This window comes from Triticum dicoccoides, chromosome 3A, assembly GCF_002162155.2.
Source record: "Triticum dicoccoides isolate Atlit2015 ecotype Zavitan chromosome 3A, WEW_v2.0, whole genome shotgun sequence".
Taxonomy (NCBI): domain Eukaryota; kingdom Viridiplantae; phylum Streptophyta; class Magnoliopsida; order Poales; family Poaceae; genus Triticum; species Triticum dicoccoides.
Window position 1 is genome coordinate 51,876,918 of NC_041384.1, and position 24,304 is coordinate 51,901,221.

General features: G+C 44.5%; 2 protein-coding genes across 2 annotated transcripts; one reads left to right on the plus strand and one right to left on the minus strand.

Moving 5' to 3' along the window:
* Window positions 1–5,175, minus strand: LOC119267022 (DNA excision repair protein CSB-like). The gene is made up of 7 exons (XM_037548314.1): window positions 4,910–5,175; window positions 4,619–4,757; window positions 3,919–4,509; window positions 3,430–3,826; window positions 1,771–3,287; window positions 1,054–1,482; window positions 1–974 (listed from the first exon to the last, which is right to left on the minus strand). The coding sequence occupies exons 2-7, from the start codon at window positions 4,709–4,711 to the stop codon at window positions 297–299; spliced, it is 3,705 nt and encodes a 1,234-aa protein (XP_037404211.1). The 5' UTR covers window positions 4,712–4,757; window positions 4,910–5,175; the 3' UTR covers window positions 1–296.
* A 15,388-nt stretch (window positions 5,176–20,563) lies between these two features.
* Window positions 20,564–22,823, plus strand: LOC119267023 (F-box protein At5g18160-like). Its single transcript, XM_037548315.1, has 2 exons — window positions 20,564–20,784; window positions 21,289–22,823. The coding sequence occupies exon 2, from the start codon at window positions 21,302–21,304 to the stop codon at window positions 22,532–22,534; it is 1,233 nt and encodes a 410-aa protein (XP_037404212.1). The 5' UTR covers window positions 20,564–20,784; window positions 21,289–21,301; the 3' UTR covers window positions 22,535–22,823.
* The last annotated feature ends 1,481 nt before the right edge of the window (window positions 22,824–24,304 follow it).

Genomic DNA, 24,304 nt, shown 5'->3' on the forward strand with positions numbered 1-24,304 from the left:
TATTTGTAAATACTTGTGAATTCAGATTGCAGTTGATTCCCAGGAAACATGTACACCAGAAAAGGATAAAAGGCTAAGGGCTTCTGCAAACCACTAATTAACTGGGGAGAAATAGAACCGCCACCTAACTAACATTCCTCTGTCATCTCTACCATGCAAAAAAGTATCTCTCAGCCATACCCAAAGATTTAAGAGAGAAAATTTCCATCTCTCTATCAACATCCTATTTAAATGAATTTTTTATGCGAGAATCTACCCCTAATCAAAATTTTGAGCCCATGAACTACAGCCGCAAATTACCCATACTCAGGTTTCAGCACCCACGTTGCGCCGCCTGCGCCCCTTTGCAAAGTTGCTATCTCCTTGAGCAGGTTCTTGAACACCAGCATATCCTTTGGTTGTATGCGGTTCTTGAAATGTTCCGTCAAGCTCGTCGAGCTGGCGGAGCCACCATTCTGTTGTATGAAGGTGCACAACTGGCGGATCAGGACCTCAGGCTGCACGATCATGTTCCTACTGGAAGAAGAGTTTGATGAGCGCCCGTTCTCTGTCGAGCCTGGTCTCTGGTTGGAAGCGGAGCCCAGGCTGAGCTGATGTTCCAGTGCATCTGAAGCTGCCCCCTCTCGCGTTCCACGCATCTTAGCCAGAAGCTCGGCGGAGGACAGCGCTTTTCCATGTAGAGCGCCCACCTGAAGACTTTGAACTCTGCTGCTGCTTGAACCTTCTGATGGCTGCGAAGAACTAACCAGCTGGGTGTTGAGTGTTGACCCAAATTTCCTGCGGACAGAGGACGGCGCCCCGGCAGCACCGGCTCTTCCTGTCCATGTGGGAACAGCAAAATCATCACGGCTTCTGAGCATCCGTGATTGGCGTAAAGCCTCGGCTGCCCTTTGTGCCACCTGTGAAGCCTCTGCTTCTAGCCGCAGCTTCTGATCGTCGTTAGCACTCATTATGGCATCATGATTTATAGCACTCTGTGCAAGTACAAAATTGAGGGTTATTTACAAAATATTGAACAGAAAAAAAAGGCTGGGATCAGCACATATTACTTACATGAACGCCCTGGCCATCAAAAAGACTCTTCAAAATGTTGGATTCTTCATCCGCTTGGTCAGATCTAAGGTCTGATTTCCCATCTCCATCAACAGATGGTTCAGCCTCTGCGCTGGTCGGTAAAGCTGAAGATCGCTCGCCTCGCTCCTCGCCATCTGGAGCACCGATGTTCACATCTTCAGACAGTTGGCCAAAAATGTTTGATGTTTCAGTTGAACCATTCTTGTCATCATCTTGCAATGTGAATAAATCTTTCATGTCTCTGGCTTTAAAGAACCTCCTTTGCTGAGGGTTTTTCAGTACTTTGTTTGTGAGAAAATGCTTGTATATCTGTCGATGGTAGACTTTCTCCTCTATCGTCCCACGTGTGATCAACCTGTAAACTGTCACATCTCTTTTTTGCCCAATTCGCCATGCTCGTTCCCTGGCCTAGTGCACAGAAAGTTTAATCAGGTTAGTGTGATCGCTTGTCCTAGGACATAAAATAACAGGAGAATATCTTTGCTGCTATCACAACAGAGGACGCCTTAAAATTATTTTATCTACCATGTACTCCTCGGCATCCATTTTTGGATGTCAACCATCTCTGCCAAATCCAAAAGGTAAGATAATGAAACCTTAATGTAATTTTATCGAATGGGAATGCATCTAAAAAGGTTAAAAGGTGGTAGGTGCAGAATTATATACAGGGCAGGCAAAATTTCACATGGACTATACCTGCATGTCTGTCGAAGGGTTCCAGTCAGGATCGAATATTATAACCCTGTTTGCACCAGTCAAATTCGTACCCAATCCACCAACTTTTGTTGTCAGAATGAAAATGAAAATTTCATCTGTATTATTGAACTCATCAATGAGTGCCATTCTTTGCTTTGGAGGTGTAAGTCCATCCATTCGTCGATATTGGTAGTCGCGGGCAGTCAAGAAGTTCTCCAAAATGTCAAGCATCTGTTGGGTCTGAGCAAAAAGAAGAACGCGATGACCTTGATCTTTCCAGACTTTAAGTACTTGCTCAACCACTTTCATCTTTCCACTTCTTTCAATATTCCCATAATCAGGATTCTGAGCGGCTTGTTCTCTCTCAAGAAGATCAGGATGATTACATATCTTCCTTAGGACATCTATCCCATAAAGGGAGTTTCTGTTACCATCAAATATTTGTTCCACCTCTGAACTAGCAAGAAATGCGCGATAAGTAGCACGTTGCTCTTGAGTTAAACTACAGAAAAGAACCTGCTCTGTTTTCTTGGGAAGCTGTGCATTGACATCAGCTTTCATTCTCCTAAGAAGATATGGCATGATCAAGTCACGCAGGACAACAGCACATCTGTACGCTGTGGACACTTGCAATGGTGTTGCATTAGCATACCCACCGACAGTAATTGGAACAGAGAACTCGGTCTCAAACACTGGCAGGACTCCTAATTTCCCAGGGAACACAAAATCAAAGAGAGACCACAGTTCCGAAAGTTTATTCTGAATAGGCGCCCCTGTCATAATTATCCTGTGCACAGTCTGCAATTGCTTGCACACGAGAGTTACTTCGGCATTAGGATTCCTTATGCGGTGACCCTCATCCAATACAGCATATCCCCATTCTACATCAAGCAACTTCTCCCGTATGATTCTTAGCTGCTCGTATGTCGTCAGAAGCAAACCTGACCCTGAATTTACAACACGTGAAATCAAGTCATCCCACTTCTGTGCAGGCTTCGTACGTGTAACCTCTTCCTGATCGCTATCCCAAGAAACATCACTCTCAGAATCACTGTATCTCTTGCCCTTTTTACTTGAACTGTTTGCAGAATCATGTAAGATCTCAACTTTGAATTTTGGATACCACTTACTGGCCTCCCTTCGCCACTGTTGCAAAAGGGTCACAGGACAGATAACAATACTAGGCTTGTACATACCACTGTCATGCAAAGCACCAAGAAATGATAAGACCTGCACGGTCTTTCCTAAGCCCATTTCATCGCCAATTATTCCACCAGCCCTTTGACAATGTAACTCCCATAACCACTGCACTCCCACTTTTTGGTAGTCAAACAGCTGTGTGTAAACTGAGCCAGGAATTCTTAAACCACCTTCAAGGATGACTGGAGGTAACCCATCAGAACCTTCTATTACCTCATCTTCATTCTCAGACACAGAAGCTGATGCAGCTGCATCTCCCACATCCTCATCTGCAACTGAAGCTGATGCAGCTGCATCTCCCACATCCTCATCTGCAACTGCAGAAATCAGACATGATAAGTTCACTGAGGTATCTTGGTACAAAGTAGTAGCAAATAAGGAAACCTGACTGCATTTTCCATGCGCATAGAATAACACTAAAGCAAAAAAGCTCTGAAGGCTGAAGAGGCCTTGGCATACCATCCAATAATGACTCCTTCTTTGAATTGGCTTTCATCCATTTCTTGCCAGGCAACGGTCTCTTGGTCTTACTCTTTAGCCTTTTGTTTTTCCGCTCGTCTGAACTGGGAAGGCCAGGGCGTTTTAGAGGTACTCCAAGCCTTTGAAACGGAGCAGTCGGTGCATCGAGCTTAGGCAAGAACTCCGCATCAAGCAATTTGGTAGTTGGGCGGCTTTGTGCCATGTTCTGCATTGCCTGAGCAACTTTAGCAATGCTGGAAGCTTCCATGGTTTCCTCGGCTTGTTCTGCAGAGTCATTTTGCCTGCTAGGAGTTCCAGGGCTTTCAACCCGCTTCTCAAAGCCCTTCAACTTGTGAAACGGTGTTAGCAAACCCTTCCTGATCAGCTCTTCCCTTTCCTGCAAAACAGAATGTAATATCAGGAGGCAGAGCAACATGATAACAGTACAGAAAACAAGAGCCCCAGGCGCTAGTTAGGCTAATAACTCACAGTCTCCATGAACCCCGCAGAAGCTCCATCGAGCACTGCATCGAAGTCGTCGTCGTCATCATAGGTGACGGTTTTCATCCGACGCGTCGGCGACTTCTTCTTAGGCCCACCAGGCGGCTTCAGCGACTTCTTCCGCCTCAGCTCATCTTCAACCAACATTGCCAGCATCTTGTCTTTTTGGTTGCCCGACCCGGACGGGCCAGGTCCCGACTGCAATATCTCTTTCTGAATCTGCACCTTAGCCCTCTTGAGACTCCTGAGCCGCTCGGCGGCAAGCGCTTGCTGGAGGGCACCTCCACGAGGGGCGTCTTCTTCAGCATTCTCCTCCTCCTTCACCTTCTCCTTCTTCTTCTTCTTCTTATCCTCGGCATCAGTGCTACCCGAGCTGCCACCGCCGCTTTTCTTTCCAGCAGCTTGTTTAGCCCCTCCGAGTGTGGAAGCCACAGCATCGATCTCAAGCTGCACGGAGCGCAGTTGCTGGTGCAGTTTGGCCTGAGCATCATCTTGAAGCGTTGTGAGTTTATTCTCCTGGTCACCGACGGCGGTCAGCCCCGACGCCTCGGTGTCGCCCTTCTGCGGGTCGGTTTTCGCCTGCAAAAGGAAATGAAACGGCGAAACTCTCCCTGTGAGAAATTGTTACTGGTTTTGTTGTGCACGGGAAGAAAACGAATGGATGGACGGGTGAGGGATGGATTGTTGCCTGCGACAGGATCTTCCTCTCGATGTCGTCGATGTTGGCGGAGGTGACGCCGAGGCTGTGCAGCAGGCGCTGGTCGTCGTCCTCCTCCTCCATTGTGGATCAGTACGAAAGAAGCCGCCTTGGTTGCCGATCAATTCGCCTAGGCGCGGGCACGGAAGAGGGTTAACTAACCTGAATTCGAACCCCAAAAGAAAAGAAAAGAAAAGAAAGGGCTTCTTCAGGCGGATCTAGGCGGCGCGCGCCCAGAAATCGCGGAGGCCGGTGGGCGGGTGGATGAACCCAAGCGCGCACCTCAAAACCCAGCCGGGGGCGCGACGAGGAAGGACTCAGGGGCACGGCGAGGGCGGAGAGGGGCGGGGGTGCCGAGGCGGCGGCGGCGGGTCTAGGGCACGCGTTGGGCACGGATTGGTGGGTCGGGGGAGAGGAGGGGACGGGGACGGACGGGGCGGCGGGATCGATGGATTGGATGAGTGCGGCCGAATTTGGGGGAGGAGTCGGAGTCGGAGGGGAGGAAGAAGACCGCCTTCTCTCCCTCTCCCCGAGTCGGTTCATCAGCTCGGCTTTGGCGCAGGAATAAAAACCTTTTGTTGTATGTACCCCAACAAAATCTTGAGAAAATGAAACGCGTGCGTGCGTGTGTACGGTTATCAGGGTGTACACGTATGGCACGTTATGCTCTCTCCTCTAATGTCAAATCTGCTTATTTGGTCTGTTAAATAATAAATTCTCTGCTTCCCAACATGTTGCGGGCCAAAGAAAAAAAAACACCATTAGCGAATCGCGGGTCAAAATCCATGTACCAGATTGCACAAACTACCTAAAACATAACCAGAAGGTTTCGCTAAGGAGGTTTCGTTAAAGGTTGTGTTTGGTTGAGCTGTGGATTCTAAAAAAAGCTATCGTGAGTCTTGAGCCATGAGAAAATTGACGTGAATTTCTGGCTGTAGAAAAGCTGAAAGCTGCTTGGTTGAGACAAGTGTAAACCTGTAGATTTGGTTGTTACTTGCCTGCAATGCCCTTGAGGTCTGGGTAGATTTATCCATATGCTAATTGCATGAAGCAATGATATATACATTGGTCGGCAATTTAACGGCCATTGCGCAATGAAAATTTATGATAATGTAGAGGATTCATGGCTTATAAATAGGGAATTCAACTATTATTTATTTTTATGTTGTATACGCATAAATAGATAGTGATCCTGTAATATATATTTTTTTCCAAGCCACTTGCTTCAAGCTAAAACCCTTTGTACTTAAAAATAACTTTGCACTGAAAATTCAAACTTAACTTGTTAATTGTATGATCGTGTTGGTAATTGTAGACCTAACTTTAACGTTTGTATTGTTTTGTCATTAAGGACAGTAAAACTGAGCCTCTTCCCAGCCCTCTCACGCATTCAACGTTTCAGGCCGAATTTGGGGGCGGAGTCGGAGTCGGAGGGGAGGAAGAAGAAGACCCTCTCTCTCTCCCTCTCCCCAAGTCGGTTCATCAGCTCGGCTTTGGCGCAGGAATAAAACCTTTTGTTGTATGTACCACCACAAAATCTTGAGAAAATGAAACGCGTGCGTGCGTGCGTGTGTACGGTTATCAGGCCGGACACGTATGACACGCTATCTTCGCTCCTCTAATGTCAAATCTACGTACTTCGTCTATTTATTGTTGGTCAAATATAATAAATTCTCCAATTCGGGCAAGAGGTGGTGAAGATGTTTTGGCTTGGGCCTTTGAGAAATCGGGTGAATACACTGTAAAAACGGCTTATCGTGCTCTGGTGACTCGTGACGAGCGGCGTGCTCTAGAGGAATGGACGGTAGCGGAGATTTCATCGTTAGAAAAACAATTGTGGACAGCCCTATAGAAGCTCAAAGTAATTCCAAAAGTACGTGTATTCTGGTGGAGAGTTCTTCGTGGTATTCTCCCTGACTATGACACCATGAAATACCGGCACATAAGAACTACTTCAGTATGTGATCTGTGTAAAGCTATGGATGAAGATCTAATGCATGCCCTAGTGCATTGCTCTCATGCTAAGAGTTTTTGGGCAGCAGCAAGGGAGGTCTTGGACCTGAAGCTGCCGTCATTGCATCCAACCACATGGTCCTGAGACTTAGTGGTAGATACAAGGTTTTCCAAGATGGAAAGATGTCAGATCATCACGATCATGCATGCAATATGGTCATCGAGGAATCGTTGGACCCATGATGAGGACGGATATAACCCAATTCAGGCAGTCAAGAGGGTGAGGGAGGATCTGGCTCTCTTGGACCTTCCGGGAGATAGATCTAGCATTCATGAAGGTCATGCTTGGCGACCACCGGAACCTGGCTGGGTTAAAATTAATACCGATGGATCGATGGATGCTTTGATGCAGGTAGGAGGAGGAGGCGGGGTAGCACGGTCTCACCTCTCCGTTTTGGGCGTGTGGAGCAAACCCCTACCTTGTATCACTGACCCTTTCATTGCCGAAGTGCTTGCGCTACGCGAGGGAGTTATATTTGCCCAATTGAGAGGCTTCTCGCATGTGGTGATGGAGGTCGACTATTTAGAGGTGGTTAACCTCTGGCTTTCGCGTCATAATACAAGATCTATTGTGATGCCTATCTTCGAGGAAATCAAGGAGAGAGCTACAAATTTTGCTTCTTTTTCGGTGCAACATGTTAGTAGGGATGCCAACGGCACGGCCGATCTTTGTGCCAAACATGCTATCTCCTTAGCGGTATCCGAGTATTGGATGGATAACTGTCCATCCTTCATTGTAAGCAGCCTTAGGGTTGAGTGTAACCGAATTTCTTTCATGCAATAAAACTCCCATGTTTCACGTCAAAAAAAATATAATAAATTCTCTGCTTCCCAACATGTTGCGGGCCAAAGAAAAAAAACACCATTAGCGAATCGTGGGTCGAGATCCATGTATCATAGTGCACAAACCATGTGAAACATTATCAAAAGGTTCGCTAAAGCTTGTGTTTGCTTGAGCCGTGGATTCTGGAAAAGCTATCCTGAGCCGTGAGCCGTGAGAAAATTGATGTGAACTTTCGGCCGTGAAAAAGCTTAAAGCTGCTTGGTTGAGACAACGGTAAAACTGTAGATTTGGTTGCGAGTATCTGTAATATCCTTGGGGACTGAGTGAATATATTCATATGTTGATTGCATGGAGCAATGATATGTACATCGGTAGGCAATTTAACAGCCATTTCACAAAGAAAATTATGACAATGTAGATGATTCGTGGCTAATATATGGGGAATTCAACTTTTTTTATGTTGCATATGTATAAATAGATAGTGATCCTGTAATATATTCTTTTCCAAGCCACTTGCTTCAAGCTCAAACCCTTTGCACTTACTTCAAAAAAGACTTTGCACTAAAAATTCAAATTTAACTTGTTAATTGTATGATCGTGTTGGTGATCTTAGACCTAAATGTAACGTTTGTATTGTTTTGTCATACACAAACTATAACATGTACAACTATTACAAAAATTAGGTACATAATATAATTTATGTGAGACTTAATATAATGTTTCTTTGTAGTTATTGTTTTTGCCTCCCCCTTCTATGGTCAAACTGTAACGCCCTCGATGCGGCTATATCTCTCACGTGTCGAAGCACGACTTAAAGGCATAACCGCATTGAAAGCAATGTCGCAAGTGAGGTAATCTTCACACAACCCATGTAATACATAAAGGGAAAGAGATACATAGTTGGCTTACAATCGCCACTTCATACAATTACATGAATAAAGCATTACATCATCCAGATACAATCAAGGTTCGACTACGGAACCAAAATAAAAGAAGACTACCCCAAATGCTACACAGATCCCCGATCGACCCCAACTGGGCTCCACTACTGATCAACTAGAACGAAACAACACAAAGGACAAGATCTTCATCGAGCTCCTCCTGAGCTTGGTTGCGTCACCTGCACGGTATCATCGGCACCTGCAAACTGGTTTTGGAAGTATCTGTGAGTCATGGGGACTCAGCAATCTCACACCCTCGCGATCAAGACTATTTAAGCTTATAGGAAGGGTAAAAGGTATGGGGTGGAGCTGCAGCAAGCGACTAGCATATATGGTGGCTAACATACGCAAATGAGAGCGAGAAGAGAAGGCAAAAGCACGGTCGAACAACTATGATCAAGAAGTGATCCTAGAACAACCTACGTCAAACATTACTCCAACACCATGTTCACTTCCCGGACTCCGCCGAGAAGAGACCATCACGGTAACACACGCGGTTGATGTATTTTAGAGGTCAACTTCAGGTTTTCTACAACCGGACATTAACAAATTCCCATCTGCCCATAACCGCGGGCGCGGCTTTCGAAAGTTCAAAACCCTGCAGGGGTGTCCCAACTTAGCCCATCACAAGCTCTCACGGTCAACGAAGGATATTCCTTCTAGCAGAAGACCCGATCAGACTCGGAATCCCGGTTACAAGACATCCTCGACAATGGTAAAACAAGTCCAGCAAGACCACTCGCTGTGCCGACAAATCCTGATAGGAGCTGCACATATCTCGTTCTTAGGGCACACCGGATAAGCTAAGCGTACGGGAGCCAATGTAACCCAAGTTGCCAAGGGACAGCCCCGCACGGTGCTCTGGGTTGGACCAACACTTAGACAAGCACTGGCCCGGAGGTTTAAAAAATAAAGATGACCCTCGAGATGCGTGACTCCCAAGGGAAAAAGGCTAGGTGGCGAATGGTAAAACCAAGGTTGGGCCTTGCTGGAGGAGTTTTATTCAAAGCGAACTGTCAAGGGGTTCCCATTATAACCCAACCGCGTAAGGAACGCAAAATCCAGGAACATAACACCGATATGACGGAAACTAGGGTGGCAAGAGTGAAACAAAACACCAGGAATAAGGCCGAGCCTTCCACCCTTTACCAAGTATATAGATGCATTAATTGAATAAGAGATATTGTGATATCCCAACAAAATATCCATGTTCCAACAAGGAACAAACTTCAATCTTCACCTGCAACTAACAACGCTATAAGAGGGGCTGAGCAAAGCGGTAACATAGCCAAACAACGGTTCGCTAGGACAAGGTGGGTTAGAGGCTTGGCTTAGCAACATGGGAGGCATGATAAGCAAGTGGTAGGTATCGCAGCATGGGCATAGCAAAAGAGCGAGCAACTAGTAAGCAAAGATAGAAGTGATTTCGAGGGTATGGTCATCTTGCCTGAAATCCCGCAAGGAAAAAAAACGAGTCCATGAAAAAGACAAACGGGCATAGTCGAACGGGTCATCACAAACGCGACGTTACCGGATTACCGAGAAGTACACCGGAAAGAAAGCAAACAACATAGTAAACAACCACTACAACAACATGGCATGATGCACAACAAGTATGATGCATGTCCGGTTTAATGAAGCGTGGCATGGCAAAATGCACAAACAATCCTACAAATTAAGTGGAGCTCAATATGCAACTCCGTTGCATATTAACGAAACACCACGTGACTTATTTAGTTTGATCTTGTTTATGTACCCAACAATATTAAATGTTGTTAAACATGGCAAGAGGGTGAAGCAAAGTAAACTACCTATCTAGTCAAGTTTAAATGAGGCCGGAAGCAACGAACAACAATTTCGGAAACTCCTCATGAGCATATTATATATTTGGTACTGTTCTGCCCTAAACATTATTTTAGAGTTGTTAAACATGCAAGATGAGTGCACCATGTTAAACTAGGCATTTTTCTACCCCATTTACTGAAGGAAATATGCCCAAGAGGCAATAATAAAGTTATTATTTATTTCCTTATATCATGATAAATGTTTATTATTCATGCTAGAATTGTATTAACCGGAAACATAATACATGTGTGAATACATAGACAAACAAAGTGTCACTAGTATGTCTCTACTTGACTAGCTCGTTTATCAAAGATGGTTATGTTTCCTAACCATGAACAATGAGTTGTTATTTGATTAACGGGATCACATCATTAAGTGAATGATCTGATTGACATGACCCATTCCATTAGCTTAGCACCCGATCGTTTAGTATGTTGCTATTGCTTTCTTCATGACTTATACATGTTCCTATAACTATGAGATTATGCAACTCCCGTTTACCGGAGGAACACTTTGGGTACTACCAAACGTCACAACATAACTGGGTGATTATAAAGGAGTACTACAGGTGTCTCCAAAGGTACATGTTGGGTTGGCGTATTTCGAGATTAGGTTTTGTCACTCCGATTGTCGGAGAGGTATCTCTGGGCCCTCTCGGTAATGCACATCACTTAAGCCTTGCAAGCATTGCAACTAAATGAGTTAGTTGCGGGATGATGTATTACAGAACGAGTAAAGAGACTTGCTGGTAACGAGATTGAACTAGGTACAGGAATACCGACGATCGAATCTCGGGCAAGTAACATACCGATGACAAAGGGAACAACGTATGTTGTTATGCGGTCTGACCGATAAAGATCTTCGTAGAATATGTAGGAGCCAATATGGGCATCCAGGTCCCGCTATTGGTTATTGACTGGAAACGTGTCTCGGTCATGTCTACATTGTTCTCGAACCCGTAGGGTCCGCACGCTTAAGGTTACGATGATAGTTATATTATGAGTTTACATGTTTTGATGTACCCAAGGAGTTCGGAGTCCCGTATGAGATCGGGGACATGACGAGGAGTCTCGAAATGGTCGAGACGTAAAGATTCATATATTGGATGATATGGTTAGGCCAAGGGGTCAAGCCCATGAGGCTTTAGGTCGGTGCAAAAGGAGTTTTGCGGAGGCCAGGGGGCCAAACGCCAAAGACCCTGGCGTTTGGCCCTGGGCCAAACGCCGAGGCCCATGGCGTCTGGGCCAGACGCCAAGGATTGTGGCGTTTGGTCCTGGAGTCCGAGTGGGACTCTTGCCTTTCGGGCAAAACCGACTTTGAGGAGGCTTTTGCTCCAAGTTTCGACCCCGGGGCTCAACATATAAATAGAGGGGCAGGGCTAGCACCAAAGACACAACAAGTTGATTCACGTGATCTATTCCTTAGCCGTGTGTGGTGCCCCCAGCCACCATAATCCTCGATAATACTGTAGCGGAGTTTAGGCGAAGCCCTGCTGCTGTAGTACATCAAGATCGTCACCACGCCGTCGTGCTGACAGAACTCTTCCCCGACACTTTGCTGGATCGGAGTCCGGGGATCGTCATCGAGCTGAACGTGTGCTCGAACTCGGAGGTGCCGTAGTTTCGGTGCTTGATCGGCCGGATCGGGAAGACGTACGACTACTTCCTCTACGTTGCGTCAACACTTCCGCAGTCGGTCTGCGTGGGTACGTAGACAACACTCTCCCCTCTCGTTGCTATGCATCACATGATCTTGCATGTGCGTAGGAATTTTTTTGAAATTACTACGAAACTCAACAGTGGTATCAGAGCCTAGGTTATTTATGTTGATGTTATATGCACGAGTAGAACACAAGTGAGTTGTGGGCGATATAAGTCATACTGCCTACCAGCATGTCATACTTTGGTTCGGCGGCATTGTTGGACGAGACGACCCGGACCAAAATTACGTGTACGCTTACGCGAGACCGGTTCCCCCGACGTGCTTTGCACATAGGTGGCTTGCGGGCGACAGTCTCTCCAACTTTAGTTGAACCAAGTGTGGCTATGCCCGGTCCTTGCGAAGGTTAAAACGGAGTCTATTTGACAAACTATCGTTGTGGTTTTGATGCGTAGGTGAGATTGGTTCTTGCTTAAGCCCGTAGCAGCCACGTAAAACTTGCAACAACAAAGTAGAGGACGTCTAACTTGTTTTTGCAGGGCATGTTGTGATGTGATATGGTCAAGACATGATGCTGAATTTTATTGTATGAGATGATCATGTTTTGTAACCGAGTTATCGGCAACTGGCAGGAGCCATATGGTTGTCGTTTTATTGTATGCAATGCAATCGCGATGTAATGCTTTACTTTTATCACTAAGCGGTAGCGATAGTCGTAGAAGCATAAACTTGGCGAGACGACAACGATGCTACGATGGAGATCAAGGTGTCACGCCGGTGATGATGGTGATCACGACGGTGCTTCGGAGATGGAGATCACAAGCACAAGATGATGATGGCCATATCATATCACTTATATTGATTGCATGTGATGTTTATCCTTTTATGCATCTTATCTTGCTTTGATTGACGGTGGCATTATAAGATGATCTCTCACTAAATTATCAAGAAGTGTTCTCCCTGAGTATGCACCGTTGCGAAAGTTCTTCGTGCTGAGACACCACGTGATGATCGGGTGTGATAGGTTCTACGTTCAAATACAACGGGTGCAAAACAGTTGCACACGCAGAATACTCAGGTTATACTTGACGAGCCAAGCATATACAGATATGGCCTCGGAACACGGAGACCGAAAGGTCGAGCGTGAATCATATAGTAGATATGATCAACATAACGATGTTCACCATTGAAAACTACTCCATCTCACGTGATGATCGGTTATGGTTTAGTTGATTTGGATCACGTAATCACTTAGAGGATTAGAGGGATGTTTATCTAAGTGGGAGTTCTTTAATTAATTTGATTAACTGAACTTTAATTTATCATGAACTTAGTCCTGGTAGTATTAGCATATCTATGTTGTAGATCAATAGCTCGCGTTGTTGCTTTCATATGTTTATTTTGATATGTTCCTAGAGAAAATTGTGTTGAAAGATGTTAGTAGCAATGATGCGGATTGGATCCGTGATATGAGGTTTATCCTCATTGCTGCACAGAAGAATTATGTCCTTGATGCACCGCTAGGTGACGGACCTATTGCAGGAGCAGATGCAGACGTTATGAACGTTTGGCTAGCTCAATATGATGACTACTTGATAGTTTAGTGCACCATGCTTAATGGCTTAGAATCGGGACTTCAAAGACGTTTTGAACGTCATGGAGCATATGAGATGTTCCAGGAGTTGAAGTTAATATTTCAAGCAAATACCCGAGTTGGGAGATATGAAGTCTCCAACAAGTTCTATAGCTAAAAGATGGAGGAGAATCGCTCAACTAGTGAGCATATGCTCAGATTGTCTGAGTACTACAATCGCTTGAATCAAGTGGGAGTTAATCTTCCAGATAAGATAGTGATTGACAGAATTCTCTAGTCACCATCACCAAGTTAGTAGAACTTCGTGATGAACTATGATATGCAAGGGATAACGGAAACGATTCCCAAGCTCTTCGTAATGCGGAAATTGACGAAGGTAGAAATTGAGAAAAACATCAAGTGTTGATGGTAGACAAGACCATTAGTTTCAAGAAAAAGGGCAGAGGGAAGAAGGGGAACTTCAAGAAGAACAGCAAGCAAGTTGCTGCTCAAGTGAAGAAGCCCAAGTATGGTCCTAAGCCTGAGACTAAGTGTTTCTACTGCAAAGGGACTGGTCACTGGAAGCGGAACTACCCCAAGTGATTGGCTGATAAGAAGGATGGCAAAGTGAACATAAGTATATTTGATATACATGTTATTGATGTGTACTTTACTAGTGTTTATAGCAACCCCTCAGTATTTGATACTAGTTCAGTTGCTAAGATTAGTAACTCGAAAAACGGGAGTTGCAGAATAAACAAAGACTAGTTAAGGGTGAAGTGACGATTGATATGATCATCATCGCACACTCCCTATACTTTCGGGATTAGTATTGAACCTGAATAAGTGTTATTTGGTGTTTGCGTTAAGCATGAATATGATTTGATCATGTTTATTGTAATACGGTTATTCATTTAAGTAAGAGAACAAATTGTTGTTCTGTTTACATGAATAAAACCTTATATGGTTACACACCCAATGAAAATAGTTCGTTGGATCTCGATCGTAGTGATACACATAATCATAATATTGAAACCAAAAGATGCAAAGTTAATAATGATAGTGCAACTTATTTGTAGCACTGCCGTTTAGGTCATATTGGTGTAAAGCGCATGAAGAAACTCTATGCTGATGGGCTTTTGGAATCACTTGATGCTTGCGAACCATGCCTCATGGGCAAGATGACTAAGACTCCGTTCTCCGGAGCGAGCAACTGACTTATTGGAAATAATACATACTGATGTATGCGGTCCGATGAGTGTTAAGGCTCATGGCAAGTATCGTTATTTTCTGAACTTCACAGATGATTTGAGCAGATATGGGTATATCTACTTGATGAAACATAAGTCTGAAACATTTGAAAAGTTCAAAGAATTTCAGAGTGAAATAGAAAATCATCGTGGCAAGAAAATAAAAAGTTTCTACGATATGATCGCAGAGGTAAAATATTTGAGTTACGAGTTTGGCCTTCAATTAAAACAATGTGAAATAGTTTCACTACTCACGCCACATGGAATACCACAGCATAATGGTGTGTCCGAACGTCATAACCGTACTTTATTGGATATAGTGCAATCTATGATGTCTCTTACCGATCTACCACTATCGTTTTGGGGTTATGCATTAGAGACAGCTGCATTCACGTTAAAAGGGCACCATCTAAATCTGTTGAGACGACACCGTATGAACTATGGTTTGGCAAGAAACCAAAGTCGTCGTTTCTTAAAGTTTAGGGTTGCGATGCTTATATGAAAAAGTTTCATCCTGATAAGCTCAAACTCAAATCGGAGAAGTGCGTCTTCATAGGATACCCAAAAGAAAAGTTTGGGTACACCTTCTATCATAGATCTGAAGGCAAGATATTCGTTGCCAAGAATGGATCCTTTCCAGAGAAGGAGTTTCTCTCGAAAGAAGTGAGTGGGAGGAAAGTAGAAAACTTGATAAGGTAATTGTACCTTCTCCCTTATTGGAAAGTAGTTCATCACAAAAATCTGTTCTTGTGACTACTACACCAATTAGTGAGGAAGCTAATGATGATGATCATGTAACTTCAGATCAAGTTACTACCGAATCTCGTAGGTAAACCAGAGTGAGATCCGCACCAGAGTGGTACGGTAATCCTGTTCTGGAGGTCATGTTACTTGACTATGACGAACCTACGAACTATGAGGAAGCGATGATGAGCCCAGATTCCGCAAAATGGTTTGAGGCCATGAAGTCTGAGATATGATCCATGTATGAGAACAAAGTTTGGACTTTGGTTGACTTGCCCGATGATCGGCAAGCAATTGAGAATAAATGGATCTTCAAGAGGAAGACGGACGCTGATAGTAGTGTTACTATCTACAAAGCTAGAATTGTCACAAAAGGTTTTTTCGACAAGTTCAAGGTGTTGATTACGATGAGAGCTTCTCACTCGTATCTATGCTTGAATCTGTCCGAATCATGTTAGTAATTGCCGCATTTTATGAAATCTGGCAAAAGGATAAACAAAATTGCATTCCTTAATGGATTTATTAAAGAAGAGTTGTATATGATGCAACCAGAAGGTTTTTGTCAATTCGAAAGATGCTAACAAAATATGCAAGCTCCAGCAATCCATCTGTGAACTGGTGCAAGCATCTCGGAGTTGGAATATACGCTTTGATGAGTTGAAGCCTGTATACAGACTTGCGGTGAAGCCTGTATTTACAAGAAAGTGAGTGGGAGCACTACAGCATTTCTGATAAGTATATGTGAATGACATATTGTTGATCGGAAATAATGTAGAATTATTCTGTAAAGCATAAAGGAGTGTTTGAAAGGAGTTTTTCAAAGAAAGACTTCGGTGAAGCTGCTTACATATTGAGCTTCAAGATCTATAGAGATAGATCAAGACGCTTGATAAGTTTTTTCAATGAGTACATACCTTGACAAGATTTTGAAGTAGTTCAAAATGGAGCAGTCAAAGAAAGAGTTCTTGCCTGTATTACAAGGTGTGAAGTTGAGTAAGACTCAAAGCCAGACCACGACAGAAGATAGAAAGAGAATGAAAGTCATTCCCTATGCATTGGCCATAGGTTCTATAAAGTATGTCATGCTGTGTACCAGATCTATTGTATACCCTGCACTGATTTGGCAAGGGAGTACAATAGTGATCTAGGAGTAGATCACTAGACAGCGGTCAGAATTATCCTTAGTGAAATAAGGATATGTTTCTCGATTATGGACGTGACAAAAGGTTCGTCGTAAAAGGATTAATGCAAGTCTTTGACACTGATCCAGATGATTCTAAGTCTCAATCTGGATACATATTAAAAGTGGGAGCAATTAGCTAGAGTAGCTCTGTGCAGAGCATTGTAGACATAGAATTTTGCAAAATACATACGGATCTGAATTTGGCAGGCCCGTTGACTAAATTTTTCTCACAAGCAAAACATGATCACTCTTTGGGTGTTAATCACATAGCGATGTGAACTAGATTATTGAATCTAGTAAACCCTTTGGGTGTTAGTCACATGGAGAAGTGAACCAATCACATAAAGATGTGAACTATTGGTGTTAATCACATAGCGATGTGAACTAGATTATTGACTCTAGTGCAAGTGGGAGACTGAAGGAAATATGCCCTAGAGGCAATAATAAAGTTATTATTTATTTCCTTATATCATGATAAATGTTTATTATTCATGCTATAATTGTATTAACCGGAAACATAATACATGTGTGAATACATAGAAAAACAAAGTGTCACTAGTATGCCTCTACTTGACTAGCTCGTTAATCAAAGATGGTTATGTTTCCTAACCATGAACAATGAGTTGTTATTTGATTAACGGGATCACATCATTAAGTGAATGATCTGATTGACATGACCCATTCCATTAGCTTAGCACCCGATCGTTTAGTATGTTGCTATTGCTTTCTTCATGACTTATACATGTTCCTATAACTATGAGATTATGCAACTCCCGTTTACCGGAGGAACACTTTGGGTACTACCAAACGTCACAACGTAACTGGGTGATTATAAAGGAGTACTACAGGTGTCTCCAAAGGTACATGTTGGGTTGGCGTATTTCGAGATTAGGTTTTGTCACTCCGATTGTCGGAGAGGTATCTCTGGGCCCTCTCGGTAATGCACATCACTTAAGCCTTGCAAGCATTGCAACTAAATGAGTTAGTTGCGGGATGATGTATTACAGAACGAGTAAAGAGACTTGCCGGTAACGAGATTGAACTAGGTACAGGAATACCGACGATCGAATCTCGGGCAAGTAACATACCGATGACAAAGGGAACAACGTATGTTGTTATGCGGTCTGACCGATAAAGATCTTCGTAGAATATGTAGGAGCCAATATGGGCATCCAGGTCCCGCTATTGGTTATTGACCGGAAACGTGTCTCGGTCATGTCTACATTGTTCTCGAACCCGTAGGGTCCGCACGCTTAAGGTTACGATGATAGTTATATTATGAGTTTACATGTTTTGATGTACCGAAGGAGTTCGGAGTCCCGGATGAGATCGGGGACATGACAAGGAGTCTCGAAATGGTCAAGACGTAAAGATTCATATATTGGATGATATGGTTAGGCCAAGGGGTCAAGCCCATGAGGCTTTAGGTCGGTGCAAAAGGAGTTTTGCGGAGGCCAGGGGGCCAAACGCCGGAGACCCTGGCGTCTGGCCCTGGGCCAGACGCCGAGGCCCATGGCGTCTGGGCCAGACGCCAAGGATTGTGGCGTTTGGTCCTGGAGTCCGAGTGGGACTCTTGCCTTTCGGGCAAAACCGACTTTGAGAAGGCTTTTGCTCCAAGTTTCGACCCCGGGGCTCAACATATAAATAGAGGGGCAGGGCTAGCACCAAAGACACAACAAGTTGATCCACGTGATCTATTCCTTAGCCGTGTGCGGTGCCCCCAGCCACCATAATCCTCGATAATACTGTAGCGGAGTTTAGGCGAAGCCCTGCTGCTGTAGTATATCAAGATTGTCACCACGCCGTCGTGCTGACAGAACTCTTCCCCGACACTTTGCTCGATCGGAGTCCGGGGATCGTCATCGAGCTGAACGTGTGCTCGAACTCAGAGGTGTCGTAGTTTCGGTGCTTGATCGGTCGGATCGGGAAGACGTACGACTACTTCCTTTACGTTACGTCCATGCTTCCGCAGTCGGTCTGCGTGGGTACGTAGACAACACTCTCCCCTCTCGTTGCTATGCATCACATGATCTTGCGCATGCGTAGGAAATTTTTTGAAATTACTACGAAACCCAACATTTACGTATAAAGATTATTTAATTCGGAGCTACGGTTATTTAGTTATGAAATAAAGCATTTTAGCAAGTTATTTAAACAAATTTAAACAAACAGCATTTTAAACATGGATGAAAGTTGGATATTATGAAACTAGATAAAATTCTAGTCAAGTTACGTATATAAATTATTTAGATCCGATGCACGGTTGAGAAGTTATTAAATGCATGAAGCTTAGGGGGTTTCCTGCAAAACTGCAGTCTCTGGATAATTAGCAAAATCGCAAAACAGGAAAAAAAACCTTATCGGGCCGAATCTGGGCAGCCCAACAGCAGGGGAAAAAAAGAGGGGCGTTGGCGGGGTGGCCTCACCATGGGCTCGGCCCGGTCAGTGAGGGAGGTTGGCGGCGGCCTAGCGAGCAGGCCGGCTTAGGCGCGCTGGGCCGGCGCGAGGCCCATCTAGCGCACGCCAGGGAGCGGTACATCGCTGCCCATCTCCGGTCAATAACCAATAACGGAACATGTATGCTCATATTGGCTCCTACATATTCTACGAAGATCTTTATCGGTCAAACCGCATAACAACATACATTGTTCCCTTTGTCATCGGTATGTTACTTGCCCGAGATTCGATCGTCGATATCATCATACCTAGTTCAATCGTGTTACCGGCAAGTCTCTTTACTCGTACCATAATGCATCATCCCGTGACTACTCATTAGTCACATTGCTTGCAAGGCTTATAGTGATGTGCATTACCGAGAGGGCCAGAGATACTTCTCCGATACACGGAATGACAAATCCTAATCTCGATCTATGCCAACCCAACAAACACTTTCGAGACATATGTAGAGCATCTTATAATCATCCAGTTACGTTGTGAGGTTTGATAGCACACAAGGTGTTCCTCCGGTATTCAGGAGTTGCATAATCTCATAGTCAGAGGAACATGTATAAGTCATGATGAAAGCAATATCAATAAATCTAAACGATCATTATGCTAAGCTAACAGATGGGTCTTGTACATCACATCATTCTCTAATGATGTGATCTCGTTCATCAAATGACAACACATGTCTATGGTCAGGAAACATAACCATCTTTGATTAACGAGCTAGTCAAGTAGAGGCATACTGGGGACACTCTGTTTTGTCTATGTATTCACACATGTACTAAGTTTCCGGTTAGTACAATTCTAGCATGAATAATAAACATTTTTCATAATATAAGGAAATATAAATAACAACTTTATTATTGCCTCTAGGGCATATTTCCTTCACATACATGATTCTATCGAGAAGGAGACGGTGGACATAGAGTTCATCAGGACCAGCAAGCAAAAGGCGGACATCCTAACCGAGGTCCTTGGTCGTGTTTGTTTCTGGGAGTTGCGCCACAAGGTGGGAATCATCAAAATCAAGCCCCTTTTTTGACAAGGTTGAGAGGGAGATTGTTGAACAAAACTTGTCTTCAAAAAAGGCAGGTCGATAGCTGCGGCGGGTGCATGCCTTGCTTGTCGAGGTACTAGTAAAAAGGAAACCTACTATTGTAAGTAGACAGGTTTTACTCACCATGTTTTGTTCGTTTTTCTTTTTATCTCCTTTTTTTCATTTATGTTTTTTCTTTTTTTACTTTCTATTATTTATTTTTACTTTAGTTTTTAGGGGTTTAAAAAATATTTTAAAAAAGTTCATATTTGACAAAAAATAGTTTTAAAAATGTACAAGTTTTGAAAATGTTCAGATTTTTTTTTCAAATATATTCTTTTTAAGCTAGACATAGGGACGCGGGACGCCCTCCACCGCTGAAGGCGGCATGTAGGAGCACCTGGGCCACGGCCTTCTTGCCATGCTCGGCCGGGCCGAGCCAATCTCTCCGCTTCTTCTGTAACTGGCTAACTGCGACCAGAAGAAATTCCCCATCGCAAGACCTAACTATTTTCCTCACTCCTCAGTGGATCCATATCGATCGAGTTCGCGGCCGCTGCTCGTCGCGTCAATTGCTTCCGGATCGAGCGCGTTCGCCTCCGGACCACGCGCCAATTGCTTCCAGCTCGAGCTCCCCTCCTAGCCTGGGCGCGGACGCGCCGAGCTGCTGTTTCCCTTCACGCCGTAATCGTTCTCTCTCTCTCTCTCTCTCTCTCTCTCTCTCTCTAGCAATTTAATTGTGCTCTGTGTATTTCTCCTGACTGTCAATTTAGGCGGTCACTGGGCACTGAAGACGGTTTGTTTTCCTCTTTTAAGAGAGCTGTACCTTTTTATTTTGATTTGAGATCGATTCAGTATTTTAGTGTTCCAATCCCCCTCGCTTGCATTGCGTCGGTGGTGTCGATAAGGAGAGTAGCTGGACGCTACTGCCGGCACCCTGGCCAGTGCTTTGGAATAACATTCAGATGATTAATAGAGTACTAGTAATAAGTACAGTATGCCTTTTGTGTTTCTGCGTAATTGTAGGTCTTATACAGACAACGAAATAGACCAACTGTTGTAAGTAGGAGCACCACCTCTAAACTATCGCAATGCCCCTTTTTTTTTTTTTTGCATTGAACTATCGCAATGCCCATGGAGGCGGTTTTTCCTCTTGGGCGCTAAAGCTCGCCGTTTCTTTCTTTTCAGTTGACAGAGCACGATGCCGGACAGGAGCGGCGCGACCCTGTTTGAGGACCTGCCTGCGGAGATGATCGACAAGATACTCACTCAGTTGCCGTCCAAGGATCTCGGCGGCTGTCGTGCCGTCAGCACGTCGTTGCACAGTGCCACCTCCACGTCTGAATTCATGCTCGAACACCACCGCTGCCAGCCGTCACGTCCCATCATCGACGGAAGACCACGGCCCAGCGGCCTTGTCGTCTTCCGTGACGCTGGCGCCCCTCAACAGCTCTGGACCTTCGTCTGGGACCCCGAAATCTCTTCGAAGGAACTCCTCCACGGTGCCTGTGATGGCTTCCTCATCGTCTCCCGAGGACTCCGATTTTACATCTGCAACCCAGCCATCAGCAAGCATGTTCCCCTACCGCTTCCTCAGGTTGGACCAGAGAACTACAACTCTGTGATCGGTTTCTACCGGCACGATCCCACTGGAGAGTACAGGGTGCTCTGGGTCTCGCACTCACAGCCAGGGTCACAATCTAAACCCAGTTTATACATCATTACAGTGGGATCCAACAAGCCAAGGCAGGTCAGAGTGAGAATGCCAGCAGTTTTGCCACCTTCCGCGGAACAGAAATTACTAAATGATCTGTGCTCTTGGTCCTATTATGCACCATCAGTCCACCATTGTGGCGGCCTGCACTGGTGTCCTTATGGCGCCAGCGACATTTGGGCCTGCGGTGCAGACATTATTGTGTTTGACACACAAGCCGAGACATTCCGGTGCATCCGCAGTCCCGCCCAGTCGTGCCCTAATAGGAAGTTGTTCCACATGGAGGGGACCCTTGCTTTATGGGGCGCCAGCTCGACACGTAGTTTTACCATTATGGATGTCTGGGTGATGCAGGATTACAAGGCTCAAATATGGGTTTTCAAGTACCGGATTGACCTATCAATGGTGGAGGCATCACGGCAGCTCTATTTAACTACTTTGAAAAAGAAAAAGATAAGGCAAACACCACTTGATTCAACGGTTGAAGAGTTCAATGATATGGCTGTGCTCAACGAGCGTGAGCTGCTGATCAAGTTTAATAAGAAACATGTGCTACACTGGGACATTGATGGCAAGTTCCTAGGTATTGTGAACATTGGAAAGAGTCAATATTGTATGGCGCTTACTCAGTGCCGCCTCCAAGAGAGCGTTATTCCAATTCCGTCCCACGGGATGCAAGGAGAAGATGAGGAACCTCCATTCTCCACAGAGCATGTCTGAATGTTCAAGACTCTTGTTTGCTTTGCCCTTTGGATTCAGAGGGTGTCTTCTGTTTCTGCTAGTACTACCAGTAGAATATGTCAGTTTGGATGGTCGCCATAGCTCTTACTTATAATGATGTGTTGAACGTCTTGTTAATGTTCTGAAATATGGGGTATTGATCTATGATATTAAAACTTTATTATTGTTCCTCTCCGCCTCTCAAATTTACTCTATTTTTGGGATGGTTCAGATGCACTCCTTGGGCCATGCTCTTTGAGCGAAGAAATTTTTAGCTGTTGAAATGTTATTCTGTGTCTCTTCCATTGGCTGTTGAGAAGAGATCATTGTTCCAATTCTTTGTCATGAGATTCAAGAAGAAGACGAGGGAGTCTTCCTTCTCGACATGGTATGTCTGAATGGTCAAGACTCTTGGTCCGGCATGCCTTTGGATTGACAACATATCTTTTGTTCTCAGCTCTTCTTACTTATTAGTACTACCACATGAACATTTTATTTTGGATGGTTACGCTCACACCTGGGATCTCATCATTTGGTGCTTGCTTATTATCATGTATTGGTCATCTTGTTAATGTTCTGAACTGTGGAGTACCAACCTATGACATTAGAACTTTGTTAATGTTCCTCCTCGCCTCCGAAAGTTCACTTTAATTTCAGCATGCTTACGATGCACGAATGGTCTTCAAGCAAAGGCATTTCAAATTTTTGAAATGTTATTCTGGTGTCTTCCATAGGCTGTTTCTTCAGTCTCTGCTTCCTGGTGTGTAATTTGGTCGTAACTTGTAAGTTTCACTAGGCGGCACCTACTCTTTGTGTGAAACATACTGCGTCGGGTATACTTTTTGTGGCTGCTTGTAGTGGGTTTTAGGTATTTTGGTTATAAACGAGTTGAACTATGTGCTCTCCTGGAGCAAGGTAAATTTGACTTTCAGCTCCCATTGTTAAGAAGCAAGAATGTACTCTAACTGTTCTGATGAGAGATTCGTTCTTGCTTGTGTTATTTTTTGAGTGAATGCCAGAGTGTCTGACAGTGACATAGTCTGGCATTTCATTAGATGTTAGTTATTGTGTTTCTAGTTCTTAAAATTGCCTGTTTGCTCCTGCTTCATGCACAAGAGAAGCGTGGCGCAGATGTCGTCGACGTGCACTAGCGGCACCGATCCCAGGATCCTCGGCAGCGAGAAGTAGGGATCTTTCTTGGTCACCGGCGCCACCGCGCTCTCCACTGTCTCTCAGACCTGGCCGAGGACCGTGTCACCCGCGACGAGGCTGCAGGGCAGCGTGACCACCTCGAACGCAGGGCTCTCGCCGTCGTTGTAGCGCAGAAGCTCCTTCTCTGACAGGAGCTTTGCCTCTATGTGCCTCTGCAGATGGTCCACTCAACACTGTCACTCTGATGATGTGTTGTCATGCAGGGTGAGCACCAAGATTGCCATTTTGCATTTGAGGTTCAGAATTCAGGCCCGGCCTCTGGCCTTTTACTTGGTGTTGTAAAACTTGGGGCCTGCCCCGCTGGTTATATCTATAAAGATTCAGGTGGGGAAGTTCTTTGTGAGACCATCCTAACAGCAACACAGGTATTTCCTGTGCACTTTATCTTCACTTTTGCGCACACATGAACAACTTCACGGTTGGTCATCCTCAAATTACCTCAGGGTAAGCACGCTTATTATGGAAATTCTTTGGAGATGAGCTTCCAGGAAAGAAAAATTATGCATTTTGTTTATACAAGTAGTCTATCATTCCTATTAAGCAATGATATTACAATAC

What these genes read in the sequence shown, in the direction of transcription:
- LOC119267023 (XM_037548315.1), top strand. Translation starts at nt 21,302, where the DNA reads ATGCCGGACAGGAGCGGCGCGACCCTGTTTGAGGACCTGCCTGCGGAG.
- LOC119267022 (XM_037548314.1), bottom strand. Translation starts at nt 4,711, where the DNA reads ATGGAGGAGGAGGACGACGACCAGCGCCTGCTGCACAGCCTCGGCGTC. An exon ending in CTGCGGGGTTCATGGAGACT is followed by an intron (nt 3,827 to 3,918) that starts GTGAGTTATTAG and finishes TCTGTTTTGCAG; the next exon opens with GAAAGGGAAGAGCTGATCAG. An exon ending in GAAGGAGTCATTATTGGATG is followed by an intron (nt 3,288 to 3,429) that starts GTATGCCAAGGC and finishes TGATTTCTGCAG; the next exon opens with TTGCAGATGAGGATGTGGGA.